This window comes from Apteryx rowi, unplaced genomic scaffold (assembly GCF_003343035.1).
Source record: "Apteryx rowi isolate R43461 unplaced genomic scaffold, aptRow1 scaffold_322, whole genome shotgun sequence".
In the NCBI taxonomy this organism is placed as follows: Eukaryota; Metazoa; Chordata; class Aves; order Apterygiformes; family Apterygidae; genus Apteryx; species Apteryx rowi.
Window position 1 is genome coordinate 433,092 of NW_020449664.1, and position 25,408 is coordinate 458,499.

The window sequence follows — 25,408 nt, forward strand, 5'->3', positions numbered from 1 at the left end:
AAGTGGAATAATTGGCTCCTGGTTGTTCCCAGAACCAAAGGTCTTCACTCATGCAACTCTCCTCCACCTCCCCCGAGTATAGGYTCTGCTCCTCCTCTCTCCCAAAGCAGCAGTGCATTTCAGACTTACCCGGAACACATCAGCATGGTCCAGCCGTGACACCAACACCAAGCTTTTGGGAGCAAAGAGCTGTGCAGGTTGAATGGGAGATGACGACTCTTCTTCCTCCTCCCCCTCACCATTCCTCGAGTGGCTCTGAGGCTAGGGAAGGACACAGTCCAGCCACGCATCAGGGTTAGCAAAATGATACACTTTTCCCTCCTCCCAAACTTCTGACTGACATTAGGGCCTAGGATTCCTCCAACAAGGGGAAACCAGGAAGAACTGGCCAAAGCAGAAGGTAACCGGATGCTTCCTAATGAGTTTTGCCGACTGCCCTTCTCCCATATGCTTTTCACAGACACTCCCCACTACATCTGGCAGCCTACAATACCTGTGCACTCTCGACGGCCTCCCAGAAAGTGAAGCAGGCACAGTAATGCCGTTCCGAGTTGATGTCTGTCAGTACAGCGACGAAGAAGGTGGGGGGATTCCTTTCTGTGAAGAGCTGCCAACCGCTGGGCTGGCAGAACTGCAAGAGACAACAGGGGGCTGCGATCAGASGGAGCAGGCCAAAGGAGCTGCTGACCGCCCCCTTTCCCTCCCCTTCGTTCCCCCGTAGCAGTTAGGTGGCAGGTGCCAAGAGCTCTGATGGGCTTGCGAATGTACAAACAAACCACCAGCCTACTGACTCCTGGGGGCAGGSAGCTCGGTTCCGTAACACATCCCCACCACCCTAACAATTGCAGGATACACAGGGAAATACGGCTCTGCAGTCTTCACCTGTGTTCACTGCAGCAGCCACAGTCCAGGAGGAAGCACTGGCCAGAATCTCCCTTCTGCCACTGTAGAAGGACACTGAACAAGCACCTTCACCTCCTCTCACTAGGGAGAGCAGCAGCTCTTCGGAGAGCCTCCCAACCAGGAGGAAGGAAGACGGGATGCCCTGGCCGAGCAGAGGCACCTGCTACCATTYTGCATTCCTACACCTGTCTGCAGAGAACTGCAAGTGCTCGACTGGCCACAAGGGCCACGAAGAGCTGATCTGCGGCTTGGAAGCAGCACAAGATCCAGGGGGTGCAGCTATTTCTCGCAGGCACTGAAGCCTGCCCTTAACTGAACCAGGCTGCGTAAACAGAAGCAGACTCCCTCTTCCCTACAAGGTCTATGCAACCTRTTCAAGGTGCTGGGCAGCTGCACGCAGGCACAAACAGCTGAAAGAAAAGATGATTCTTTTCCAGGCCTCTCCTGTCCGGAAGCTGCTAGGCACAGAGGTAAGCTCCCCCRGGGGCAGCAGTCCGCTGGAAAACACCCAGCCTGCACTGCATGAACACCTCACTTCAGACCAGGCTCTGAACACACAGTTTTATTGGTTTCTGGGGACTTTCCAGACACTCTTATAGGCCCAGTGGGTAATCTCAGCCAGCAGTCTTAGAACTCTCCCTGGGCCTTCAGATGTCAAGGGATTTTTCTCTACTTCCTCTCCTCAACATCTGCATTTGGCTGGTGAGCCCTATGGAAAATTACCAATATTTTGGGGACCTTATTGAAACTGTGTTCCTCAGCATGGAACAGGGTAGCTCAGAAGCACCCTTCTGTGGCCCTGGTCTGATGAATTCTGAAGTCAGGTAACTTCAGCAAAACAGAGGCCAGGAATAAGAAAGTAACGGGGCTAGACTGCATGCCCTATGCTCACACTCTCTAAGTATATACACACATTGTGCTACATACATCCCCCTCTTCTTTCTTACGTAATTTTAGGGTAGTCATGACTGTAATAGTTAGGAATCAGTCCCAGTGCAAGAGCTCTATTTTTTCTAGCTGCCCAGATATCACGGCAGTAAGGAGGTGAGGCAAAAAGACTCATGCAGCTGCTTTCCAGATTCTGCCACGTCCCCATAAACCTGCATCCTAGGGCCTCTCCTTCCTGCTGTCATTTCCAAAGCGAGCTTCCTCTTACCTAGCTTCCCTATCAGCATGCACAGGGAAGATACGGCTCACCAGTTATCGGGTTAAGTACACAGCGTCATTCTCCCAACAAGAGAATGCCATTCCTTATTGGGCTCGGCCACGAACCTTCCAGCGCAGCTCATGGCTCTACGCAAGCATTTCCTGGACACTACAGAAACAACAAGACCAAAACACACCACGGCTAGCTACCCTCRAGGAGTTTGCTGTGGGGTCCCACTCAGCACTCACCCGATTACAGCATCCCGCTAGACTAGGATACGCTAGACAACTGCGGTGGTTTAAGCTCTTCCCTGCAGAGGCAGAACTACTTATAAGCCAGCTCTTTTACTGATGTCAGGTGTCAAGCATGCTCATCCAGTGGCCAAAGAAACCCCCCGGCAGGGAAGGGGAAGCAGGAGCACGTCACCACTCCCTGACGGACACAGGCTCTGCTCCACTCCCGGAGGTAATACTGCCCGCTGCCCTTGCACCTGCCTTCCGTGCCAGGGAATCTCTGCCTCGTTCCAAAGGCGACTACTWTAACACACAATGCACAATTGTTGAACAGGCTTAGAGAAACAATGGCACGACAGGGCACCGGCACATGAACACACCTGCAGCTCTTGGCTCACGGTTACAGCTCTGCTCAGGCCAAGGCACGGCTCAGCCATCTTCTTCCCCAGAAGCACAAGCTCAGTATGGGCCACTGGAGCCCACAACTCAGTCCCACCATGGGAGATGCACAGTATTCCTGAACCCACCTGGACTCCAAGCAACAAACTATTCTGGGACTAYAACAAACTATCTTCTTCCTAAGAACACTAGGAAACAGCAGGATAAGAATCCAGCTTYCTAAAACTAGCACCTTCTGACAGCACGAGTCACTTCAAACAGTAGCAGCCTACACCATGTATCAGGTCATGCCACTGGGGTACGCAACTACGCCCCAGAGTCTCTTGCAGCCCAGTTTAAGTGYGCTCAATGTTCCTCAGCTAATTAGCCCAACAGAAATCAACATAAAGCAGCCACGTATCCTTAAAGCAGCAGGCATGCAGATGCTTAACTTCCATAACTGTTGCCTCATTCCAAGCTAGATCCTTTAGAAAGGACAAACATAGTGATTCAACATCCTGCATGAAAAAGGTGAGAGGTTATTTGATGGTTAGAACAACAGTGTCTCTCAGAATCAGCCTGACTGTGACCGAGTGGGGGTAATGTGGAGTTCTGCAACACTGAAAATGCCACAGTTAAAGGGAGAGAAAACTACAGGCCTCCACCAAGTAAAATTCAAGATCTCTGGATGYGCACATGCAAGAGGCAAGCTCTTCACTCCATGCCTTGTCCAAATTTGGATCCATGTTGGAAGAAYGCTGACCCTGTATTCATTTCCCCTACCATTTAGCCAGACACAGCGTTTCCCAGCACCGTTTCCGACCTTCAGTGCTATATGAACACAAAACCTGTGTTAACACAGTGACAACCATGCAATAACATTACACACTTCTGGGGCTCCACTCAGTTCTTTAGATGTGCTGGAGCTACTTTGCACAGCAAGCGCTTCAGTAGAGTCAGTCTCTGCTTGCAATCTGACTTAACACTGCTGGATGCATGGGAAGAAGAAGAGTGAGTTTTAGAAAAGCAGAAGAGAAGAGTCTCACTTCTAAAGCGAGGGTGGTGTTAATGGAAGTGACTGACCTTAAYGGATTTACTGCATCTCCCTACAAACATTCTTGGATACCCAAGCTGGGCAGCACCTAAGCCTCTCTGGTGCAACAGCCCCTCTTTTACTTAGAAAGATAGCGCAGGAAGCCGGAGYGGTGTACTAGGCTATGCAGACACTGCCTAGAGCAGCAGGAACCAGTTTTAGCAACAAAAAYGTCCTCTCATGGCAATGTGTGTACGCCTGTCTGGCAAGCCTTGTTTTCCACAACACCGCACTGATCAGCACTGCTTTTCCATCTTTTATTCTTCACCAGTCACATTCCTTATAAACCTTTGCCAAGTTTGCAAGGATCAATTTCAGGGCATCCTGCTATGATGACCCAAGACATCCTATTGATTATTTTAATCCACAGAATGTTAGGAAAGGGCAGGGCCTCCAAAATCCTGYAGCATTCTTATGCAGAGCCTGGGAAGACACATGGAGCCACCACTCAYGAACTTCCCACTAGATTAGAAGCAGTCTGCTCCATTTCTTATCAAACCTCGCACAGAAGTGTGACAGCAGCTCTTTTCTCTACTGAGTGTTGCTGAAACAACAGCTGGCTCTGTGAGCTTGTGCCAATACCCAAACTTTGCTGTAGGCAGCCAACTTGAATTTTCTCAGCACCAGAGGTGAAGTAAAGATCTATTGGTCCAGATTAGAGTATTAGATGAGGCTCAACTAAGCTACAATCATTTTACAAAAGCAAAGTGACAAAGGAAGTTTTTCTGCAAGCAAMAGAGTCCATTACAGTCCTCTTGAAGTCCAAGATCTCTAGCTCAGGCCTCTAGACCCTGCCACATCAAGCATTCCCTGCCAGGGCCAAGACTAATTGGAACATTCTCCTTTATGGACCTCTGCTCAAATTCTTCCAGCAATCAGGGACAAATCTGGTACAAATCTGTTGCACCTTTAAGCAATCAAGGAGACCGGAAGCTGTAAACATGCAGACAAGCATGCTGCGACTGGAAAACAAACAGATTTCACTGTTTTATCTTGGARAGCACCAGAAACATTAATGCGCTTCAGTGCACAGGAGCCAATAGGAAGCGTTGGCATAGACCGGCTCAGGTGCCAGTGCATGCTGGCAGAGACCAAAAGTTTATGGAGGCTTATATGTGCCCAATAGGCATGATGACACAATCTATAATACACAGCAAACATTGGAGTAAAATTAAGACATCAGAAATACTGTGCTGCTTTAAGTAAACCCGTGGGTTTTCTGCTACAGAAGGATATAAAGACAAATGGCATGGATTTTAAATGGAGAGGAGGAACTGTACTAAYACACGCTGGAGCTGAAGGAACTGGCAGGTATAACATAGCACAACACAGACTTACAACCACTAGTTTTTGAAGGAATCTCCATTCCCAAAACACGCATGTAACTCAGTACCACCAGAGGCACTGAAATTCAGCAACGCTTTGAAGCAACAGCTATTAGTCACACCTGGAAGCAGTGCTCCCTGCAGTRGTTTCATTTGCAAGACTACAAGGTTCTCATGGTAGCCCTAGGGCCTGGAGATCCTACTCCCCGAGTTTGCCTGCATCAGGCYAGCAAGGGCTGCAAACACAGTCTACGATAGGCTTGACTGCAGCAGCGAAAGTGGACGGCTGTCCTCACCCTCAGCCGTTTGGAGAGAAAGGATGCTGCAGAGGAAGAGAAAGTGTTTACATCCTACAAATCTAGAGCAGACTTCCATCCAAGAAATGAGATATTTCTGGTTGGAAATACTTTCTGTCAGACTGTGAGCAAGAGCGGAAGCTAGAAATTCCTGCTCTCTACACACACCAGAAGAATACATTCTCCCTGAAATAGCTGTTAAAAAGTAACACAGAAGGGACTACCCTGTGATGTAAAGCACTGCAAAATCTCTCAGGGTAGGGGTCCTTCTAATTTTTTAAGTTCCTTTTGTTTCAACCCTACATGCTGTTCACCCAAAATGCCTCCCGTCAACTTGTGGAAAGCCTTAGAGCCACCACACTGCTTCCCAACAGGACTAGAATTCAATTGTTTAAATTCCACAGATTTTTTGGCTGGACAGTCTGACCCTTGGGAAAAAAGCTTTCCTGTTTTTTGGAACAGTTCCCAAGTCCCCTACARACAACAAGGAAACACTAACCAGAAAAATAATATATATTTTTGCCTCAGACAAAATACATAGTACATAAGAGTCCAAAATTATGCTGAGATTACGGTGAGCACGTGATAGGAAGAAGAGTTAAACACCATGGCTGAGCCTGATGAACTTGTCACGCTTGTGGTGGGAATGCAGCAGGGCTTAACAGCTATCAAGATAACTGAAAATAGCAAAGCATCTGTGATAAGGCAAGAGGGCCAAAGACGGGGATCACAAGGTATATTCAGCCCTGACATGCTTCACTCCACAGGCTGGTTGATCCTGAGCAAGAGTATGCTTGGTAAGCCTTCCTTTGAAAGTATCAGCAGGGCCTAGCATGGGGGCACGGCTTTCTGCTAAGTATGACACACTGAGCTTTGGAAGGGTGTCAGGGTGTTTTGATCTGCTTTCAGCACAGCTGTAACCAATCTGAAAGTTCTCCAGCACACACAGGTAAGATGGAGATGACAGCCGTCTCTGAACAAGGTCAAGAATGGCAGAGGCGGCTGAGGGCAGAACTCAGCCCAGATAGGCAAGYAGAGATTGTTGCAGATCAAAATTCCAGAAAACAAGGATTACAAATAGCAAAGAGGGGGGAGATCAAACTGCCACCTTAGAAGGCCACTCCTGAATAATGCGCCTTGGACAGCAGAAAGTTGGGACCCAAAAATTCCCTTCCAAACCTGCCTTTCTAGTCACCGGTGCCCTCTCCCAGCAGCTCAACAAGCACACTCGGTCCCATCAGCTCTCCTCCAGCCYGACCAGCTCTTCATCATGTGACTATGCGAGCGCATGCAGGATTGGGAGATCTGCAGCTGCTGCTCTGCAGAGSGAACTTGCCAGGACCAAGAAATGAGATGCTAGCTGGGCCACCAGCTCCCTCAACTACCCAAAGCGCTGCAAATGGACAACACAAAGCYGGTGATCCTAATGTACGCTGTCCTGAATCTCTGTGATACATCTGCTTCACTCTTAAGGAAATGAGCCCTCACGGTCAAGGTCCAGTGAAGCTTCCTTTCAGTGACGCACTGAGGAAACACACAGAACTGGAAAGGTAACCAAGTGGATTGTCCGTTTCTAAATCAGGTACCTGGGACTACCTAAACCAAAACAAGTTCTCTTGCCATAGATAAATAAATGCTCTTAGGCAAGTTCTGAACATGGATGACTCAGGTTGGGGCCTTGTTAGAACAGGGAGCTGCAATCACTTTGCAACACCTCAAAGGCAGCAGGAAGGGCTCAAGGTGGCATTTCCTCAACTCTCCAGCTTCTCCTCTCCAGGAGGAGACGATGAGGGATGCGAAGCTGGCAGGCATCACTGCACAGTCACGCACAGCCCCTCACGCATCTGTGGTGCAACGCCCCAAAGCAGCAGCYGGATCTCCCATGGGGAGGCTGAATAGCACAACAGGGTGCACCTGGACGTGAAAGGGAAGCAAGYCGTATGCAGCTGAGCTGGCTGAAGACATTCAGCAGGGCACAAGTAACTGCAAAGTCAGAGAGGCCTTGGGGAAGAAGGGTTGTCTACAGCTGTTGGAATAATGCTAGCACTACGAGACTTATAAGGCAGTGAAAGAACTTTTAAAGTCTCATTTGTCTTCAGATTTTGTACTGTGTTACACTTTGGTTAGAAACAGGGAAAAATGCAGAGGGGGAAGAGGAAGGCAGTTTAAAAGGGGACCACAGTTTGCCTGTGAAAAAGGGTATGGATCACTAACACCCCAATCTATTTGCTTTCGCTGGCAGCACGGCACAAGCTCCTTTCCTTCAGAGTCATGAGCAGCACCACTTATGTAGCAAGGGAAGATTTTAAAAGAACTTCTACTCAAATTTAGAAACTCTAAGAACAATCATATTATCCTTGATTAGTTAAAAGCTGGTTTGTGAAGAACCCACACAGTGCCAAATTAGACTGGGTGTGTCATTTTATGGGTATGACCCAGCAATGATCACAACCTCAAAGGACTGCACAACAGCAGGCGAATGTGTCCAGAGGGCTGGGGAAGGGATCCAAGGCCCAGTAATCCTCCTTGCAGAGCAGATGCAAACAGAACACACCCAGGCCTGCAGGAGGGTGAGCCACAGCTGATATTACCAACCCAAAGAGGGGAGCGGTTCTTGGCTGAGTGTTTGAGAAAGGTCTGACAATGGAAGAGCCCTGCTATTAGTGACAGGGCTATTTATATAGACTCTACATCCATGTGGCTGCTCTAGGAAGTGTTCCAGCACCCAGGGCAGTTAATCCAGGAGAAGGGAGGGGGAACAAAACAACCAGGAAGAGAGCCAACACCACACACAGAGCCCACAGCAGTGACAACTTCTGGAACGCTCTGCAACAGCCAAGATGGAACTCAGCACGCTGAAGGAGGTGCACCTGTGGGAACCGCTCTGTTCTGGACTCCCTTGGTTAGACCCTGGAGCTCCTGGCCAAATAGTGCGCACACAGCACCATGGCACGCTGCCCCTGTGGTTACAGCCTGCCCTGMACACAGGCTACACTTCACTGGGGTCCCAGTCCCAAAGGACAWCATACTCACTAGTTCAATGCCTTGAGGGAAGGGGTTGTCCTCCCAGTCCTTCTCAGGGAAACGCTGGAGTATCTGTCCCTGTCCATCTCCACTCCCTGCAGAAACAAGAGGGGAACGTTAGAGTACAGGCAGCACGTATTCGGTGGTCGTTTCAGCCTCCCAATAAAGCCAGGCAGAAAGCAACAACAACGGGAAACTACAGCACTACGATAACCTTCTGCACGGACACAGGCAGCACAGAACTGGCCCTCAATCCCTTCCACAAACACAGCTGTAAGACAGCATTATCCCTATGCCATCTCAGCAAAAAAGAGGCAATTTTAATCAGGTCACCAAAAAAAAAAAAAAAAATTGTAGATCTACACCTGAAGTTATGCTTCAAGGTGACCACCCCCAACCCAAAACACAGTAGACTAATATTTCAGTGTTCACTAAAAATGAACCAATCTAGTAAAAAATATGGAGATCAGGTACCAGATCTCACATGTTCTGGCTGTTGAACAATTCACAGACTCATTATCTAAAGATGAACGAGTAGGCAAGCAGAGATCTGCCACACTTCTGCTTTAAGTTTAACATTAAAGTTTCCTTCCCTCTGTCTTTAGCATAAGACTATACAAACAGATTTTGAACTGTAATTCACTGCTCATTATCTATAGCTCAGCACTTTGCAATGGATCATGCTGGTCAGTTTTATTTTCTGGTTCCTCTGAACCTTGCAGTTTCCTCAGGGTTTTACATCAACTGAAGTGTCCACTASTGCTGAAATGAGCACTCTCACCCACACCTTCCCACTGGCTGAAAACTAACCCGGATCAAAAACAAAAAACAAAACTGTTCAGCCAGATCATTCCCTGATCTAGCTCACCACACAAGCACTGAAACCAGCACAACAGGGAGTGAGCCAGCTCTTCTGATGGCTACGGGCTCTTAGGACAGCTTGAAGTAACTGCAAAACCACGGCCAGGACACACACAACTACTGCTACGTCTGTATAGTAAATTCTGCAAGATCGATGAACTGATTCTACACTGGGTTTGTAAAACTTGCTGCCTTATTCTTTCAGATACTAAGTTGTTTACAGCAAAACCTTGTTCTAGTGGATTAACCCGGAGTCTGTGAATCAGAACACCTGAGAAGGATTTTGTTCCTACCACAGGTTAGGCATAGGTACAAAGCTCGGTAATATCTGTAAAGCGGGACTATCCCGGTCCTCTTGGAGGTCTGCTGAGGGGATTGCTGTATCCACTGCRTTCTCTCAGTACTTCCACCTCCCGCACTGCAAAATCGTCTTTGAAAAGGAAGCCTTTGCTCAACCCCTCAGCACCTCCCTCCCTCACCCCGGTCCYCCCCAGCTTCAACACCTCCTCCTCTGCCGTCCCTTCAAACGGCATCTGCTGCCATTAGGAACACAACCGCCCCGGCTCTCCCTCCAGCACAGCCCGATTTTGGCCACAGGGGCTTTCCGACCTGGGCCCAGCGCCGGGCCATGTAACAGGAGGAGCCTCGCTACAGAAGGCGTGCACCACTGAGGGACTATTTTCAGCACCTAGACCTGTTTCCACCACTCCATTTACCACCAGCCAGCCACAGCTGAATTTAGAAGAACAAGGAATCAGAAGAGATGCCACTTATAGCCTGAGGACCAAAATGGAAAGGTCAGTGCCAAGTTACGAAGAAAAYAGTGTCTAGTGTCACGTTAACCAAATCTCCCCCTCTTTGGCCTCTCCCCCGTCCTCAGACACTACTTCCTCTTCAGACATGTCTCATATGCTGCCGTTGACAGCAACGACCGCTTCAAGATATTCATGGCCAAATGCATTGAGTAAGATCTGCCTTCTCAAAGCTCAAATGACCTGACTCAAGCTTTATAGACAGAGAAAGACCCTTTTTAGACAAACACGCCACAAAACAGTCAAATTATGGCTCTCTAATCATCCGCCTTTAGCAAGTCCTCTTATGTATATATATATATATATATATATATATACACACACACACACACCTTGCTAACAATACTTCACACGTTTTCTCCCATCAGCGACTTTGTACTGCATGCAAATGGTTTCCACCTGTGGTCAAAATGGAAACAGATACTAGTTCAACCTTTATGCAAATGTAAAGATCACTCCAGAGCAAGACACTTCTGAAGCCTAGCCTTTTTTAGGGCAAGAGGAAGCGTGACCCACTGGGTTTTCTCAAACTCAAATACTGCCACTTTACTGGGGAATATGTGAGCTAAACATATCCTGATTTCAACTACTATCATTAGTAAATCAGCCTCACTTGTGCATTCTGTCCTGCCAAGCTATCRGGCACTTTCCTCAGTTACTTCTGAAGAGGTCTGACCCTTGCCTTCCTACTTCTCATCATTCTCAGCATTCAAACAGCTTGTCTMTGTGTACCAGGCTGTTCTATCAGCATGTTCTTTCCTGCTGAGCTGGACCAGACCCACTGATTCTTCTGCTGTTTCCAATCTGCGTGTCTAGGAAAGCACGTGTGTGCGTGTGAACGTTTGCATTAAAGCAGCTGCTTTGCTTCTTCCTTCCTGCCTTCTCCTACCATTAGGTTGTAGAAAGGCCATTAAGATGGAAGCTGACACCTGGTCACTGTTCTTGGGGGCAGCCTGTTATGGTCTAAATTAATGTTACGCTATATTTGGAACTTTATGAGATATTATCATAAACAGAAAATTCCAAACAGGCAAAAAGTTAAATACTCAGCTGAAAAACCATGACAAGATGACCTTACCTCTTGGGATAAGCATACCATAGTGAACACTAGCACATTGGGACCTTCTCCTCCTGGAATGGATGGACCTCAGACTGTCTGGGTTGTGGCCAAGTGGAAAACTCCCCCCTGCTTACTTCACTGACTCTAAATGTCTCCTGACTCCATATGTCTTCTTGACAAGAGGAACCCACAGTGAAAACACTGGAGACAGACTAAACCAGAATTTGATCCTCTGGGACCTCAAGCCACACTTCCAAAATGCTTCCAGTCCCCTGCAGACAGATATCTATCAGCCATACCAAACTAACCCAGCTTCTCAAAATAGTTTGTGGGAAAACAGCTGCAGATCTGCACTGCTTTACATCTCAAGCGCCACAGCAGCTGGCCTAAAGGTATTACAGCTCCAGCCTCCTAATACAGAAGATTTAGGCTGCTCCACAGGTGAAAAGGCTCCCTCTCCAGGGGAAGCAGAAGGGTCTGGCCTACAGGAGAGCTGACTACGCAATCATTCTGCAATGGCTTTTCCAGGGACTTTTAAGAACTGGAASCTTTCTGTGAAGAAGTCTGCTGCAATGACAGAGAGCAGAAAGTAAAAGAAGTGAATTTTCACGCACTTTTTAGGCACAAGATCTTGTTCGGAACTAAATTCTTTTTCAATACCCRCACTTTAAGCCTTTTTTTCTCAAGAACTAAGATTACTGAAAGCACTGGAGAGTGTTACAGCAAACAATACYGCATAGCCTGTAAAGCTGGTCTCAGAAATCAGTCCTTCTATAGGCTCAGACATGATTTCCACACCAAGAACCTCAAAAATTTGGTATTATATAATACAGGGGGATGCGAAGCTCAGGCAAATCATCAACACACTAGCAAGATGGGCTTCAGTCTTCTTTCACTCCTTTTCTTCAACAAGAAAGCTGGACGACTGTTTAGACCTGCCAAGAAAAGGCAGGGTAGAACATTTCAAACAACGGAACGTTTTGACAGTTCACCCCAGGTACAGGTAGATCGACAGGAATTTGATTATTGCTTTGACGTGGTGCAAGCAGAGGGTTTCAAGAGCTGCTCAGTATCTCAAAGCTGAAATTATGTTAAAAGGTTTTGCTMCTTCAAAGTACCATAAAGCACTTCATGCTACAAGAGCATCAGCCTGAGGTGTCTCCTTGCAGAACACTATTAACCCACAAAGCACATCCAAGCTATCAGATTCAACCTGCAAGGGGACCTAAAGGTTCTGCTAAGAGCACTTACTGCTAAGAACTGTGGTTACCGATGCAACACACACAAACTATGCCTACACATGTGCTCCACYGGAGGCAAACCAGGCACAAACCTTGGACTACATACCTGGTTGCTAATGGTGCTCCTGGACTGAGCAAAGATGCACATAACTCTTGCAGGACTGAGAGTGGTACGAAAAAGTGGTTGGGCAATTACACCACAAGAAGTACAAGCTATTGCATTAACTAATGTTACTGTTTGACTGATGTGCCAGCRTATCTCTCTGCCGTGTTCAGTTCTACCTGCAAAGCAAGGTGGTGGTTCTTAGCACAAGGAGGCAGGAGCACAGCTGTTGAGTATTTGCCAACAAAAAACAGGACATTCCACAGTGCCTTGAAGAAAACAGAGCAGTCTCTTTAGAGAAGTCCTGCGTGGGAGATTCTCATGTAAAACATGTACACTATATTTAATACAAACTAGCATCTGACTATTCAGGATGACTGGAATAAAAACAACCCAATGCATTCAGCTGCTGTGACAAACTGTCATGAGATAGGGTCAGGAATAACGTGACATGCAGAGTGAAATCCAGGAGGTTCTGGCAGGCTCTGCACTCCTCTCTGCAGCTTTCCAGGGTTACAGGGAGCACATCCCTGTTGCAGTTGATCAAAGCTGAACCAAAGCCAGACCAGACTTCAGCACCTGGCTGCATGACTCCCACGACAAGAAAGCAAAGACAGGAAGCTCCCCCAATTCCTGTTAGCTAGGCAAGCATGAAAGATTTGGCAAGAGTGTGTGAGAGAACAGGCCAAGGCTGCAATCTCTACAAAGCTGTGACAGGCACCCATGGCTGCTCCTGTGACATGCTGAACTGCTCTGCTGAAGGCTGCACTTCAGATTCCAGCGGGCAGACAGCTTGCCTTCAGATGCAGCGTTGCACGAACCCTGGCCAGACTTGCGAGATGCACAGCAGCATGCATTGCTCGTGTGGGACCTGCAAGCTGCACTTCAGGGGACCCTAATACCCTACATCCAAACACCACAAAACGGATCAAACTGCATGCAAAAAACTATTCTATTTCTTCTAAGCATAAGAAGGAGCTCTCTCCTTTCTCCATACCTCCACTCTTCTTCCTCCATATGATGAAATTCACTATTTAGGCAAAAACATAATTCAACAGTTACCAAAAAAAAAAAGGAGGGGGGGAGGAAAATTTCAGTCAGTAGCTTCCAGATCTCCCAGCAGATGCAAAGAGGAGACAAGCTGCAGTCACAACAGCCTCTGGAGGATATCTTAGCAGGATTCTGTATTTGCCAGAGATATAAACAGGCAAAGGAGACACATCACAGGGACTGACATCTGCCTACGCCCCAACCAATCCCACAGAACTTTCTGGAAACTCCACAGYTCTCATTTCAAGCACTTCAGCCAGGAAATCCAATATTCTTTTTCACTTTAACATCCACACATATTGCTTCAGTTTCAGATATAACCATTTTAAGAGTGATGACTGATCTATTCCCCCTACTTTGCCCACTCATGTCTCACCCCGGAAGAGCAGTTTCAGAGAAAGGCTCCAGACAAAACCTCTTGTCCTTTCAGTTTCAGTAAAAGAGAACACTCTTGAGATCTTCCCTAGTTCCATGATCTTATTGTCTAGGCTTTTATGTTCATCCCATTGACTTCAGCCTCTCAAAGTTTCCTAAGAGAGGAAAGGATTTAGAATGCTGACCGGATGAGAGAGGAAGGACCGTTCCACAGAATTACAGAATGGTTGAGGTTGGCAGGGACCTTCAGAGATCATCTAGTCCAACACCCCTGCTCAACCAGGGTCACCTAAAGCACATTGCTCATGACCATGTCCAGGCGGGTTTTGAATATCTCCAAGGATGGAGACTCCACAACCTCTCCGGGCAACCTGTTTCAGTGCTTGGTCACTCTCACAGTAAAGAAGTTTTYCTTTATGTTCAGACAGAACTTCCTGTGGTTCAGTTTGTGCCCGTTGCCTCTCGTTCTATCACTGGGCACCTCTGAAAAGAGTCTGGCCCCATCCTCTTTACACCCTCCCTTCARATATTTATACACATTGGTAAGATCCCCCCTCAGTCTYCTCTTCTCCAGGCTCAACAGTGCCTGCTCCCTCAGCCTTGCCTCATATGGGAGATACTCCAGTCCCTTCATCATCTTAGTGGCTCCTCAAACATTTAACATTATTTAACACCACTCTTTACTGGGAACACATATAGGAGCTGAAGAGCAGGGATATTCTAGTCCAGGGATATCAACTCTCCCTTCCAGGAGAGCAGGGAGAAGCTTTGGGGGATTTATAAAACAATGTAAAGAGGGAGAATGAAGAGGAAATCAGGGATTCAGGATTCAGTCTAGTGAGCCATCCTCAACCTTGAGACTGAAATAAATTTGAATTATGCTCAGGTTGGGATTGTGAAGTCAAAGATTTAGTCCTTCTACTTCAAATTCTGACCAAACCCCTACTATTTCCTCAGTATTTGACCTGTCAATATTATTGATGCCTGTTGATAACCAAGGGAAGTCCTCAGAGGCAACCACAGAGACTTGTGGTAGCGAGGCCACAGACAAGACGTGTTATAAGACCAGCTTCAGACTCAGCCTACAAAATCTCAAAGATCCCAGATCTGAATGATCCCAGGCTCATCCCTCTCTTGAAATAGGCCAGTGACTGAGTAGCTGCCAGGGCGATTCAGACTGGGGAAACAGCAGCATATAGGCAGCAAGATCCCTGTTGACACATATATCTGTGACAGCCACCTTCAGATAATCTCCTCCTCTCATTTCGGTGCACCATATGCTGGAGTGTAGCACAATAAAAGGGAATTTAGAGGACTGGAAAGAATCCTTGCTTAGTGGAAGYTGGTTTGCCCCAAGCACTCGTCTAGCACACAACAGGGGTAAAGCCTCCTCACCACTTGCTCCCTGCTCAGACTTATTTTAGGGGGGTCTAAATCAATGGCTTTCACTCTATGCTGTTTGCAATAGAGATAGATAGCAGGCCCCACTCTGATCTGGGAGGAGGGTAGCAAACCTGAACGGAATCTGCAGCAGTACAGCACTGCCTTTCAGACGTAAAGCTTCTTTGAACTTTGAGCTCTTGAAGAGTTTGCTACTTTGGGACTATATAATGAGCTGCTATCGGCTCTGGTGTCACACAGATCAGGAATGGAACGTAATTCCCTGCTTCAGCGTGGCCAGCACACTTCATTCAGAGACTGGTTATCAAGTCAGCTCCTGCGCGTAGCTTATCATTACGTGAAAACTGAGACAGGCTCTCTTCCTGGAATCAATAACACTCCTTCATCCCTTTGGCACACCTCAATTAAGTCTGTATACTCAGCCCTTCTTAAGAGAGATGAAGAATCTTAAAGCTGGTGTCTCTCAGAGGATCAAAACCAATTTTTAAAAACAAGGAGTGAGATAAAAGGCAGGGCGTCCAGAGAGAGAGCTACTGCAATGTGATCAGGGCGAACAGCTACGTAGATCTGACCAGATCACAGCTACTCATCCTTGGGACTCTTCAAGATACTAGATCTTATAACACCACAAAACCAGCTGGAGTATCACTCCTCYTGGTCTTCAGAGGATGTCCTAGCACCTCTGACGATCCTAATGGTYGTTCTTGTTCTGCACAGCGCGACCCTCGGCAGGGCTAGGCAAGAGACCGCCCTGCCCTTACGGCTGCAGCTTCCMTGACCCCAGTAATGCGGCAGGGCGAGCGCGCCACAGTCCCTTCCCCAGCCCCGCTGGACACACCGCCGCCGGAGAGCACAGCAGCCCCGGAACAACATGACAACTGTCTGCTTGGAGACAATAACAGCACTGTTCCCTCGTTACATATTTATGAAACGAGCAAGAAGAATGCCTTTGCTATGGAGAAGAACAAGAGGGCTGTGTGCGGGGCTGCTGGGGCTGGAACTGGCCTGCTCCTCCCTGCCACCACCGGGAGCCCTGGCTCTGGCRCTCCTGGGTGCTCCATTTCTACTCCCGAGAAGAGCCCGCCTGCTTCATGCATCGGCCACGCAGACCTGTTATTGCACCCCCTGCCGAACTTCTCGGCCGTGAGGAAAGGAGGGAGAACTCTCCCGTTCCTGTCCTTGCTTTGACTCCGATTTAACGCTACTGACTACAGCTCGCGGCAGCGCAGCTCGCTCCTTCCCTTTGTGCGGGAGCCCAAGAGCGCGCACCTTCCTTGGGAACCGGGGAATTATTTTGCTGCCACGTATAAAGTGGCAGACGCTGTCTTCTTGTTTGTACAGGGGCTGGCAAGCCAGATTAATAAATAATCTGCACTTTCTCCTTGGTTTTAGTACAATTTCACAGGGCAAGAAACTCAGGAAAGGATGAAGTTTGATCCTTTACCAAGCAGCAAGACAGTCAGACRCATGTGCACCAGCAGGAGCCCACTGCTCCTTGCGCACAACCACAAATTCAAGGCAGATTTGAGTTAACAGATGCAGAACATGCAGCCTGACAGCAAATCTGCAGCAGACAACAGCAGGACGACACAACGACTTTCAGCTCTTACAAAGGTGCTTTTGAAGGTGTTTAAYGCAGAGGTCTCTACAAAGAAACGAAGTTGCACCTGGAACACTAATTTCTGTCCCAGATACACACACAAAAAAATAGGAACTAAGGCGAGGAAAAAAAAAAAAAAAAAGTTCTGTATTTAAAGATTGCCTTAGTGATGTTTGAGGAAGGCAACTCTTCATAAAGACAAAATGATAATACACAGAAGGAAAAATAGTTCAGGATGGGACAAAATGCTACTGATGAAGAAGTGAATTGTCTACGTGCAACTCCAACCAAAATATGAGCATGTTACTGCTGGGTAATTCTCTTACAGCTATGAAACATCTCCCAGATGCAGAAAGAATATTCCAACCTTGGTGACACACTTCACTCCCAGATGAGATCTCTTCCGCAGTATGTCAGTGGAAACATTCATTCTGTAGGCCTGTACACGCTAGTAAGGACCAATTAACATTTTTCCAGATTATAGCACTTCCACTCAAAAGCCATGATTCTTAGAAGTACTTTTGGATGAGCATGTCAAATTAAAGAGCTGCTTAGTAATGAGATTTTTATAGAAGAGCTAAAATTAAAAGCCTCCAAAGAACTGGACAGTGTTGTTCTCCCTTACAGACCTTTCCATAAGTCTATTTTCACACCATTCCTTCTCTGGGCCCCATCTCTCACCCCAAAGCTGTCATTACCTTACTCAAACCTGTTTTTACTCGCTCTCAAATTAAGGCCTAGAAGTGTCAGTGAGACATCCTATCTCCTTCTAGCCACGTGGATATATGGCACCAGGTCTCCTGCAACTAGGCAAGCCGAGGCCCTCAGTTCTGTGARTTTCCACTTATTTGCCTGGGGAACCAGGTCAGAAGGTAGCTGCTAAAGAAATCTAGTCTACTGCTAGGATACCTTGTGAAACCACCTTTGGGCAGCACTGAATTATATGGAACYGACAATGGAGCAAAGCCGGGATCTACAAAATTCAATCTCTCACGGTTTGGACACTCTGGTGAATTCTATTAAGTCATTTCAGCTACCATCCATACACTCTTTTTAAATGAATGCTCTCCCCCCTTCTGAAGGGCAAGAGTCACAGCTGGAAAACCCTGCTAGACTAGGACAGCTGCCACAAGCAAAGTTGCCGCATTCGGGGCTGGCCTGTACGCAGGCAAAGCCGATCCTTCTCCCGTCACCTCGGTTCCATTTGGAAAGGGTCGCTAATACCTCCAAAGATAAGCAAGAGATGGAAGCCACTGTTCTTGTCCAAGCACGATGTTTTTATGGTAACAATTAGCTGTCCTGACACATGCACAAGAGTAAAGACCTTAAAGGGTTAAGAAAGATTCCCTAGTTAGAGATCAGTCATGAAAACACTGGTTTACCTAAGGCACCTCAGAAGGTCCTCCAATACAGCAYGAAATAATTTTGCACAGGCAGGGAGCTGGAGAAGAAAATCTTACKACGGTTTGAGAAACAAACCGCAGATTTAGAGACTAGGCCATGGCACATGCTGATATGAAGCCGTATGCCTTTGTAAAGCTTTACTGTTCCTTGAGCACATGCCAAGAGGAGAGTTGTATTTATCTTTAGAAACATTAAGGCATAAGAGGAAGTAATTAAAAAAAAAAATCCGTCTGTTTCCGAGAGCTTGTCCCAGAAAAGTGCTGTTCAGGGCCCTTAGGGTTACTGGCAAAGAGAGCGAGATAAGCATTTTACAGCTGCCTACCACTTGTTCACCCATATCCATTTCTGGAAATGCTCCCTGTATGTACGTAACAGGAAGTCCTTAATAAATACCTCGGGCTTAACAGCATAATCAGCTAAAGCTTCCACACACAGAGAAAACAAAAAATAAGCAAAAGCCCTGCACACACCACACAAACCACCACCACACACAACATACCTTGATTGGTCTCAAGCTGCTGAAAAGAGAACACCAAATCATTCCAGTGMAGGTCTAGCTTCAGAAATCCCTCTGGAAGAGTCCTTCATGAAAACTCCATCCCAAGTCATTACAGCCAAAGAAATACTTGATTCTGCAATGCTTATATGCAATTAAGAGCTGCAATCTGACCAGTGTCAACCATTTGAATGATGAAGATAAGATGATGTATGTCCAGAGGGCTTTTCCTCTAAACAAGAGGGGAATTTGGACTCTCCAATCAGGAATGATACAGAGCTATGGAACCTGCTAACAGCAGCATCTTCCATCCAATGCAAGAACTGGAAAAAGTGACACAAACTCCGTTTTTTATTTTCTCTTGAAGGAGGAACTTACTCCAAACAATGTGTCCTCATTGTTCCACCTATGCACTTGACTTAAAGTGAAGAGATGACTGCCTCATACCTAGAAGCACACGAGGCRCAGAGTGACCAAACACAGATTCCCCATCCTGAAAACGCTGCAAGATTCTCCTGGAGTTTGCATGAGATGAGCATCCCCATCTGATTTCCCCTCAAAGCTCTGTAGGCTGACACAGAAAGACCATTGCAGCACATGCTAATGGAAGGGGAATTCAGTTCTCAGCAAACATTGCCAGCTGTCTGATAGTGCACCGGCTTTTAAAATGTTGTGATTTGCATACTCCTAAAATATTTCCCAGTGAATGCAGAGGCTCTTCTACAGTGAAGCTATGTTTACTGAAAATAGGTTTGCCCACCTTATATTTTGCAGGCTACTTAGAATTAAAATTGAACTCTCAAATGTCCACAAACCACAACTTGAAAGCCACTGCTTCAGCAAAAGTTACTGGAGAACCCAGTTTACCAAAAAGCAAGAGACAAAAAATTGTTGTATCCCAACACTGCCCATAACTGTACTTGGACTGCAGAAGGAATCTCTCTAGTACAACAAAAAAAAACTCAAATCCTGAATGTCTGCATTTTTTTTTCCCCTGTGGAAAGGCTGARAGCAGCAGCAAAGCATCAGAATTATACCAGCAGGTAAAATCTACTGAAGACTCCCCTCTCTTACCAGGCAGCCAGTCTCACTCTCCTCAAAAGGAGGAACACTTCATGAGACTGGCTGCTCTACTCCGACACTCTCCAACTGCTGCCGCCTTACTGAGGTGCTGGGTGGAAAYAGCGGTCCCTAGTGTAAACAAAATATTAATATTCAAAATAAAAATATTCAAATTAAAAGACAACCCCACATAAAACATTTTACACACTGAGATTCACTTGTTCAAAACACAAATCAATGATTCTGAATGTCCCACAACCGACATCAGGCATCTGAAATTTCTCTCGACTACTGCTTCCTCCAAGCAGCATCCTGGTAGCAGGAGAACAGCGTTTCAGAGCGGTACACGGCAACAGTCACGACTTGGCAGCTCAAGAGCGGCTGTGCAGCAAGCACATGTAGGGCACCGCAGGCAGCCCTCAGGGCCACGCGTTTACTGGATGGAGATACGCCACGAAGACTTTGATCCTCCTCCAAGTTAAAAGGGCTAACGCTGCACCGCAGCTGATGCTCCCACAGCTGGGCTGCACACGTGCTGCGTTCGTGCAGACACTGCTCAAAGCAGAAAGGTGAGAGTGAGCTGACTTGGGGCTGTCCACCTGCTATTTCAAAAAACGAGCAAACAAAAAAAAGAAAAACAAAAACAAAAAAAAAAAACCCAAAMAACCCCCCCCCACCAAACTTGCGGGAGGCATGTCTGCCTAATCTAGGCTACTAGAACAGGCTCTAACTGTTAATGTAAATCTAAATGTTAATGATGTTATAAACAGACTGAATGCAGGGCATATTAATGCTTTTACAGCTCTGGAACTGTTAGTTATTGGACATCACTGCTGAGCAGCACCGAGCAGCTAGAGGGACGATTTTCAGAAATCACCATTACGTGGAAACGAGCGTGGTTCAGGTCCAGGCCTCCAAACAGCTGCCTCACACAGGCTGAGCCTGACAATTTTAGGTGCACCTCAGCTGTGCACTACAATAACTAAACATGGCGAAAGGTTTCAGGCTAGCTTGGGAAAAGAGGGCGAGAAAGAACTAGAAGYAGATTACAGGTTCAGCCAGGGCTACACAGAAAAGTGTGCGTGGGGGGAGAGGGGTGGGGGGGGCGGCTGAAAGGGACAAATTTGTCTTCTCCAGTTAGTTACTGTAATAAGTATTTTCAGTGCACAATAGCTGACATTTGGTGGATACAGACCTTCTGATTTATCCCTCTACCTTTCAAACACTTCACGATCCATTTTAAAGCACAGCTGCTTTCTCGGCTCCACCGCAATGCACGCATGGATGGAAACGACCACTCAGCCTCACAGCAAACTTGTGTCTCAGCTGGTACAGCAGGAGCTGGACCCTACGTCTGCTCAAGAACTATAATCACTCTAAGTAGAAATCATTAAGAAATTCACTAACAAATATTGTTAACACAGAATTAAGTTTACCCTCACGCTCTCTCTCACCCTTCCAGGGCACTGAGTGCAGAGCAGCAGATACTCAGAAAAAGGAACTTGCAGCACATGCAAACATTACCTTAATTATCTTCTTTCACCCTACTCCCCCTCATTGCCACAGAGGTGCTATGCAATATTCAGTTTTGAGTTGTGGGCGAAGCAGCTAGATGAATTCAGTGGAGCTGCAACGATGCTAAGYGGTGCAGGATATTCTATATACCTCATTCACTGCCCTTCCAGCCTGTGCATAGGCTAACCACCGCCAGGTGCTGCTTGCTGCTTCCGAGCGCACAGTACATGTCAGTAATTGTGCCCGCACGCCTTTATCACGGAAACCGTTGGCAGTAAGTTGCAATACAGGAGCAGGGCGAGAGTCAAAACAGGAAATAAAAGATTATGTTGGACTGACTACTGTGTCCAGTATTGAAAGGGCTGCAGAGCCYGGCAGATGTAGGGTTACTTGCATGAAACAGGCTCAATATGCGACCATCTCCTTTCCAGCAGAGAATAAGCAAAGAGAAGTTTTTTAGACTGCTGCGGTGAGCACGTGCACAGCTCCTGAGCACATGCACTTTCAAGGGTGCACTAGGTCGTCATGAGAGGGAAGACTGCACGGTATATAACCTAATTCAGTACTTCCATGTTTACACAGTTACACGTTATAAAACTCCACGCTCCGAAAATGATACCAGATGCTAAGGCAATTAACCAAAGGTTTTTTYGAGAAATGGATTTTTTTGTTTGGATGTAGCCTCTAGGGCTCAAACTGAACTGAACAGCCGGACAGCACTGCAGGCTGCGACCAAATCTCCACGTTCAGCAAGAGGGCAGGCTCACACCACAACATAAAACGGGTGAGTAATCAGCCCCAGAATCCAGACTAACACAGTCAGAAAGAGAAATAATGCCTTGTTGAGCAAGATATGAGTTCGGGAAAGGTCGTATGGCTACTTCATGTCACTGCAGTCTGGCAGGAGGAGAGAAAACTTGGAGGAATRAGGCTGCTCAGGAAGCCCAACAAAGCTTCCACGCCAAGCAAGAGAGGCTTGTGACAGAACAGGAACGCACGGTAGCGTGAAATACTTCCAGACCAAAAACTAGCAGAATTATGCCCAGTTTGCTCATCCAAGACATTCTCTTTCAGCTACAAGCTCAAGGTGGCAAGAAGCTTTTATCTTGTGGCCTACAGAATTCAGAAAGTAGCTCTTTGTGCATCCAAAAGGACATGCTCCTGCTAAATTCCTTTTCAGAGCATGGTCACCAGCAGTCCTYAGGAATTCTGCGCTAAAAAGTGACTATGACCAGACGCAGAGACTCCGAGCCGGTTTTCCCTGCCCCCGGTGCAGCTTCCTTTCCTCTCTGCCGCTCAGACGCGCTGCGGAGGCAGGGACCTAGCAGGTCGACCGCAGCGAGCCACCGAGCTGTCCCTTTTGAGCGGCACCACAGTAATCCTCCTCCGTCACCCACGAGTAAATAGCGAGTGCAAACCAAACAGTGCAGCCCACGCAAGGCTCCACAGACACTTGGGGGAGGGCACGGAGGAGAGTTACTAAAAGCATTTTGGGGAGGAACCTATCCTATTTTTGCCTGATGCCAAATTCCAGTTACTTCCCAGGGGAGCTACTAGCCAGCTCCCAAAGGCATCCTGTACCAATAATTACGGAGCCATGCCGCCAACATTTACCCAAGGCCTAAAAACAGCACCTGCTGCACTAACTCTTCCCTCCTTGCTATGCAACACAAGCCAGCCAGCACGAGTGACAGCAACGGAGGACTACCAAGACTTCCTCCATCCATGAGCAGACAGACAGTGGTTCCTCCCAAAACAAGCCCCAGCCATGCAGACAAGGACACGGCTGCTAAGGCAACCCAAAACCCAGCTGCTCCGAYATGCTGCTGCCTCTGCTACCCATAGCCATTTTCAGTCTTAAGCTTTAGGACTTTCAGCCTTGCTGACACAGYGCAGGCTGATAAACAGAGATGGTTCGTTTTCTGTTAAGTGCCTTTGAGCGCACCAGCCTGCTGTGCGAAAAGGCCTCAAGGCAAATTGGAGAAAACAGCGCATTCTCCTCAAAAACAGCGCAGCCGCTGTGCATAACCTGCAACGCGCTCGAACATCCCCTCCAAACTGAGCTTTGTGGGGCATCGCAGAACTTGCCAGCTTGCCAGGTGCTCAGCCCCACACTGAACACAGCTCCCAGGCCTCAAAGCCCAGCTCTGGCGGATGCAATTGAACGTCCGACAGCAAATGAGAAGTTTGAACTGAGCAATGTCCAACTTGCTTCAGTGCAACTCAAAGCTAAGTTTTAGGCATTTCCCACTTAYATTTTTATGAACGCCACTACAGTTTAGACATTACAGGTTTCCCAAATTGGGATGAAAATAAGTTTCAGGCCTTTGCAATTTTCCCATAATTGGGTCTCCAGTTCACACTCCACTTGCTCCAGACGAGGCTTCATTGCTTTCCACCCTCTTTCTTACTGCTGAAGTCCTTACACAGAGCTGCATCGTACAAGCATGTTCTCCCAGGTAGGCAGCAGTCACAGACTCATTACCGATTCTAATATAAACCATCCTTGGCAAACCAGGCCCCAAAGATCTTCCTCCGGCTCTTCACACCCGCACCACAAAAGCGAGTAGGCAGCACATGCAGTAGTGGTGAAAAGCAGCCATCAGTACAACAGTCATCCCAGCACAGCTTCAGCACCCACAAAACTGTTCCAGGCACAACGAGCACACCCTGCTCCGCTCAGCGCTGACAGTACACATTCCTCACTAGCGAGCATCACAACACAGAGGAAATAAGACAGATTTATTCACACTATACAAATGTAAATATTTTATACATAAGCTCAAGAGAGAAGGAAGCTACTTGAAATATGCCAAACAGGGCTGAAGGCCTCAGGGAACACAGCAATTACAAGAAAGATGCTCTGTGAGACTGCCTCCGATTCCTGCTCACAAACTAGATCATTTCCAACACCTCTTCCTTGCATGAAATTCAACTAAACTTAGCACTCTCTCAAAGCTGGAAAAGATAAATCTCTCAGGCGAGTGCACAGGCATCAGAGAGACCTCAGACAGATCTGTTGGCTCAAACACTGAAGCTGGCCCTGCTCTGAGTGGAGGGTAGAACCAAACTATCTTCAGGTCTCTTCCAACCTAAACTACTCTCTGATTGCAAACATCTACCTATTGCGGGGAAGCAGCACATTCCAGCTGCCAGGGGTGCTTATAAACCCGCATCTTGGAGCTCTGCAGGGAGGCAGCCTCCGTTCATTCTCCTCTCACCTGCAGTGCCAGACATCTATCCTACAAAGACCGATTCTCTCTCAAATATTGAGGACCAGTGCTACCATCTTGACCATCCTCCTCCAGAACAGCAGATCACCATTCCCAGGAAGGACTCCTGGAACGACCAAAGCCAGCGGGACAGACGGCACATCAGAGTGTGCTAGGGAAGGAAACCAGGAGGGGATAGGCTCCTGCCTGCCTTCCCGTGCTGCGGCAGCCTGGGGAGCTGAACTGCCACCACCAGAGGAGAGGGTATCCCCTGATGCCAGGAGAGCAGCCACCAGCAGCTCAGACACGTACAGCTCCAGTTAGCAGTCCTGCCCGTGCAGGAACTCGCTGCCCGCCAGCACRGCCAACCCTCCCCTCCACCGCTGCCCAGCGACCTGTCCCAGAGGGAGGTGGTGTGAGGAAACAGCAGCTCTTCCAGCCCAGCCCAGCCCACGGAGCTGGGGTGTCACTTGCAGGGAAGAGCTGGCAGGAGGGGACTTCTGATCACCTCCACCTAGAGGGAGCGAGACTCTCAGTCCTCGGGGCAAGGGGCAGTGGCCACGACAGTAAGAGGGCTGGAGGGCAAGCACCGGCAGCTCTGCCCGGAGAAAACGTGCCACATAACACCTGCCGATTCCCAGCAGCCAAACGAAGGGCGGCACAGCGCGGGGAGCTGCCCCRGAGCCGGGCAGGACGGCGGCTGAAGGCTCCTCTGGAGGACCTGGGAAGCGGCGGCACCRTTGAGATCACAGCCGGCAGGACTGGATGGGCTTCAGCCACACAAGCACCGCAGGCAGTCAGCACTGCTGAATCATGC

At 47.8% G+C, this 25,408-nt stretch overlaps 1 protein-coding gene across 1 annotated transcript in view; it reads right to left on the minus strand.

Moving 5' to 3' along the window:
• Positions 1-19,200, minus strand: part of SBF1 (SET binding factor 1) — a 54,838-nt gene extending 35,638 nt beyond the window's left edge. The window contains exons 1-5 of the mRNA XM_026071160.1: positions 19,181-19,200; positions 18,806-18,888; positions 8,409-8,494; positions 494-631; positions 130-261 (exon numbers count right to left, since the gene is read on the minus strand). Of these exons, the coding sequence (XP_025926945.1) occupies positions 130-261; positions 494-631; positions 8,409-8,494; positions 18,806-18,888; positions 19,181-19,200 (459 nt within the window). The remainder of the gene's footprint in view (positions 1-129; positions 262-493; positions 632-8,408; positions 8,495-18,805; positions 18,889-19,180) is intronic.
• Between the last annotated feature and the right edge of the window lie 6,208 nt (positions 19,201-25,408).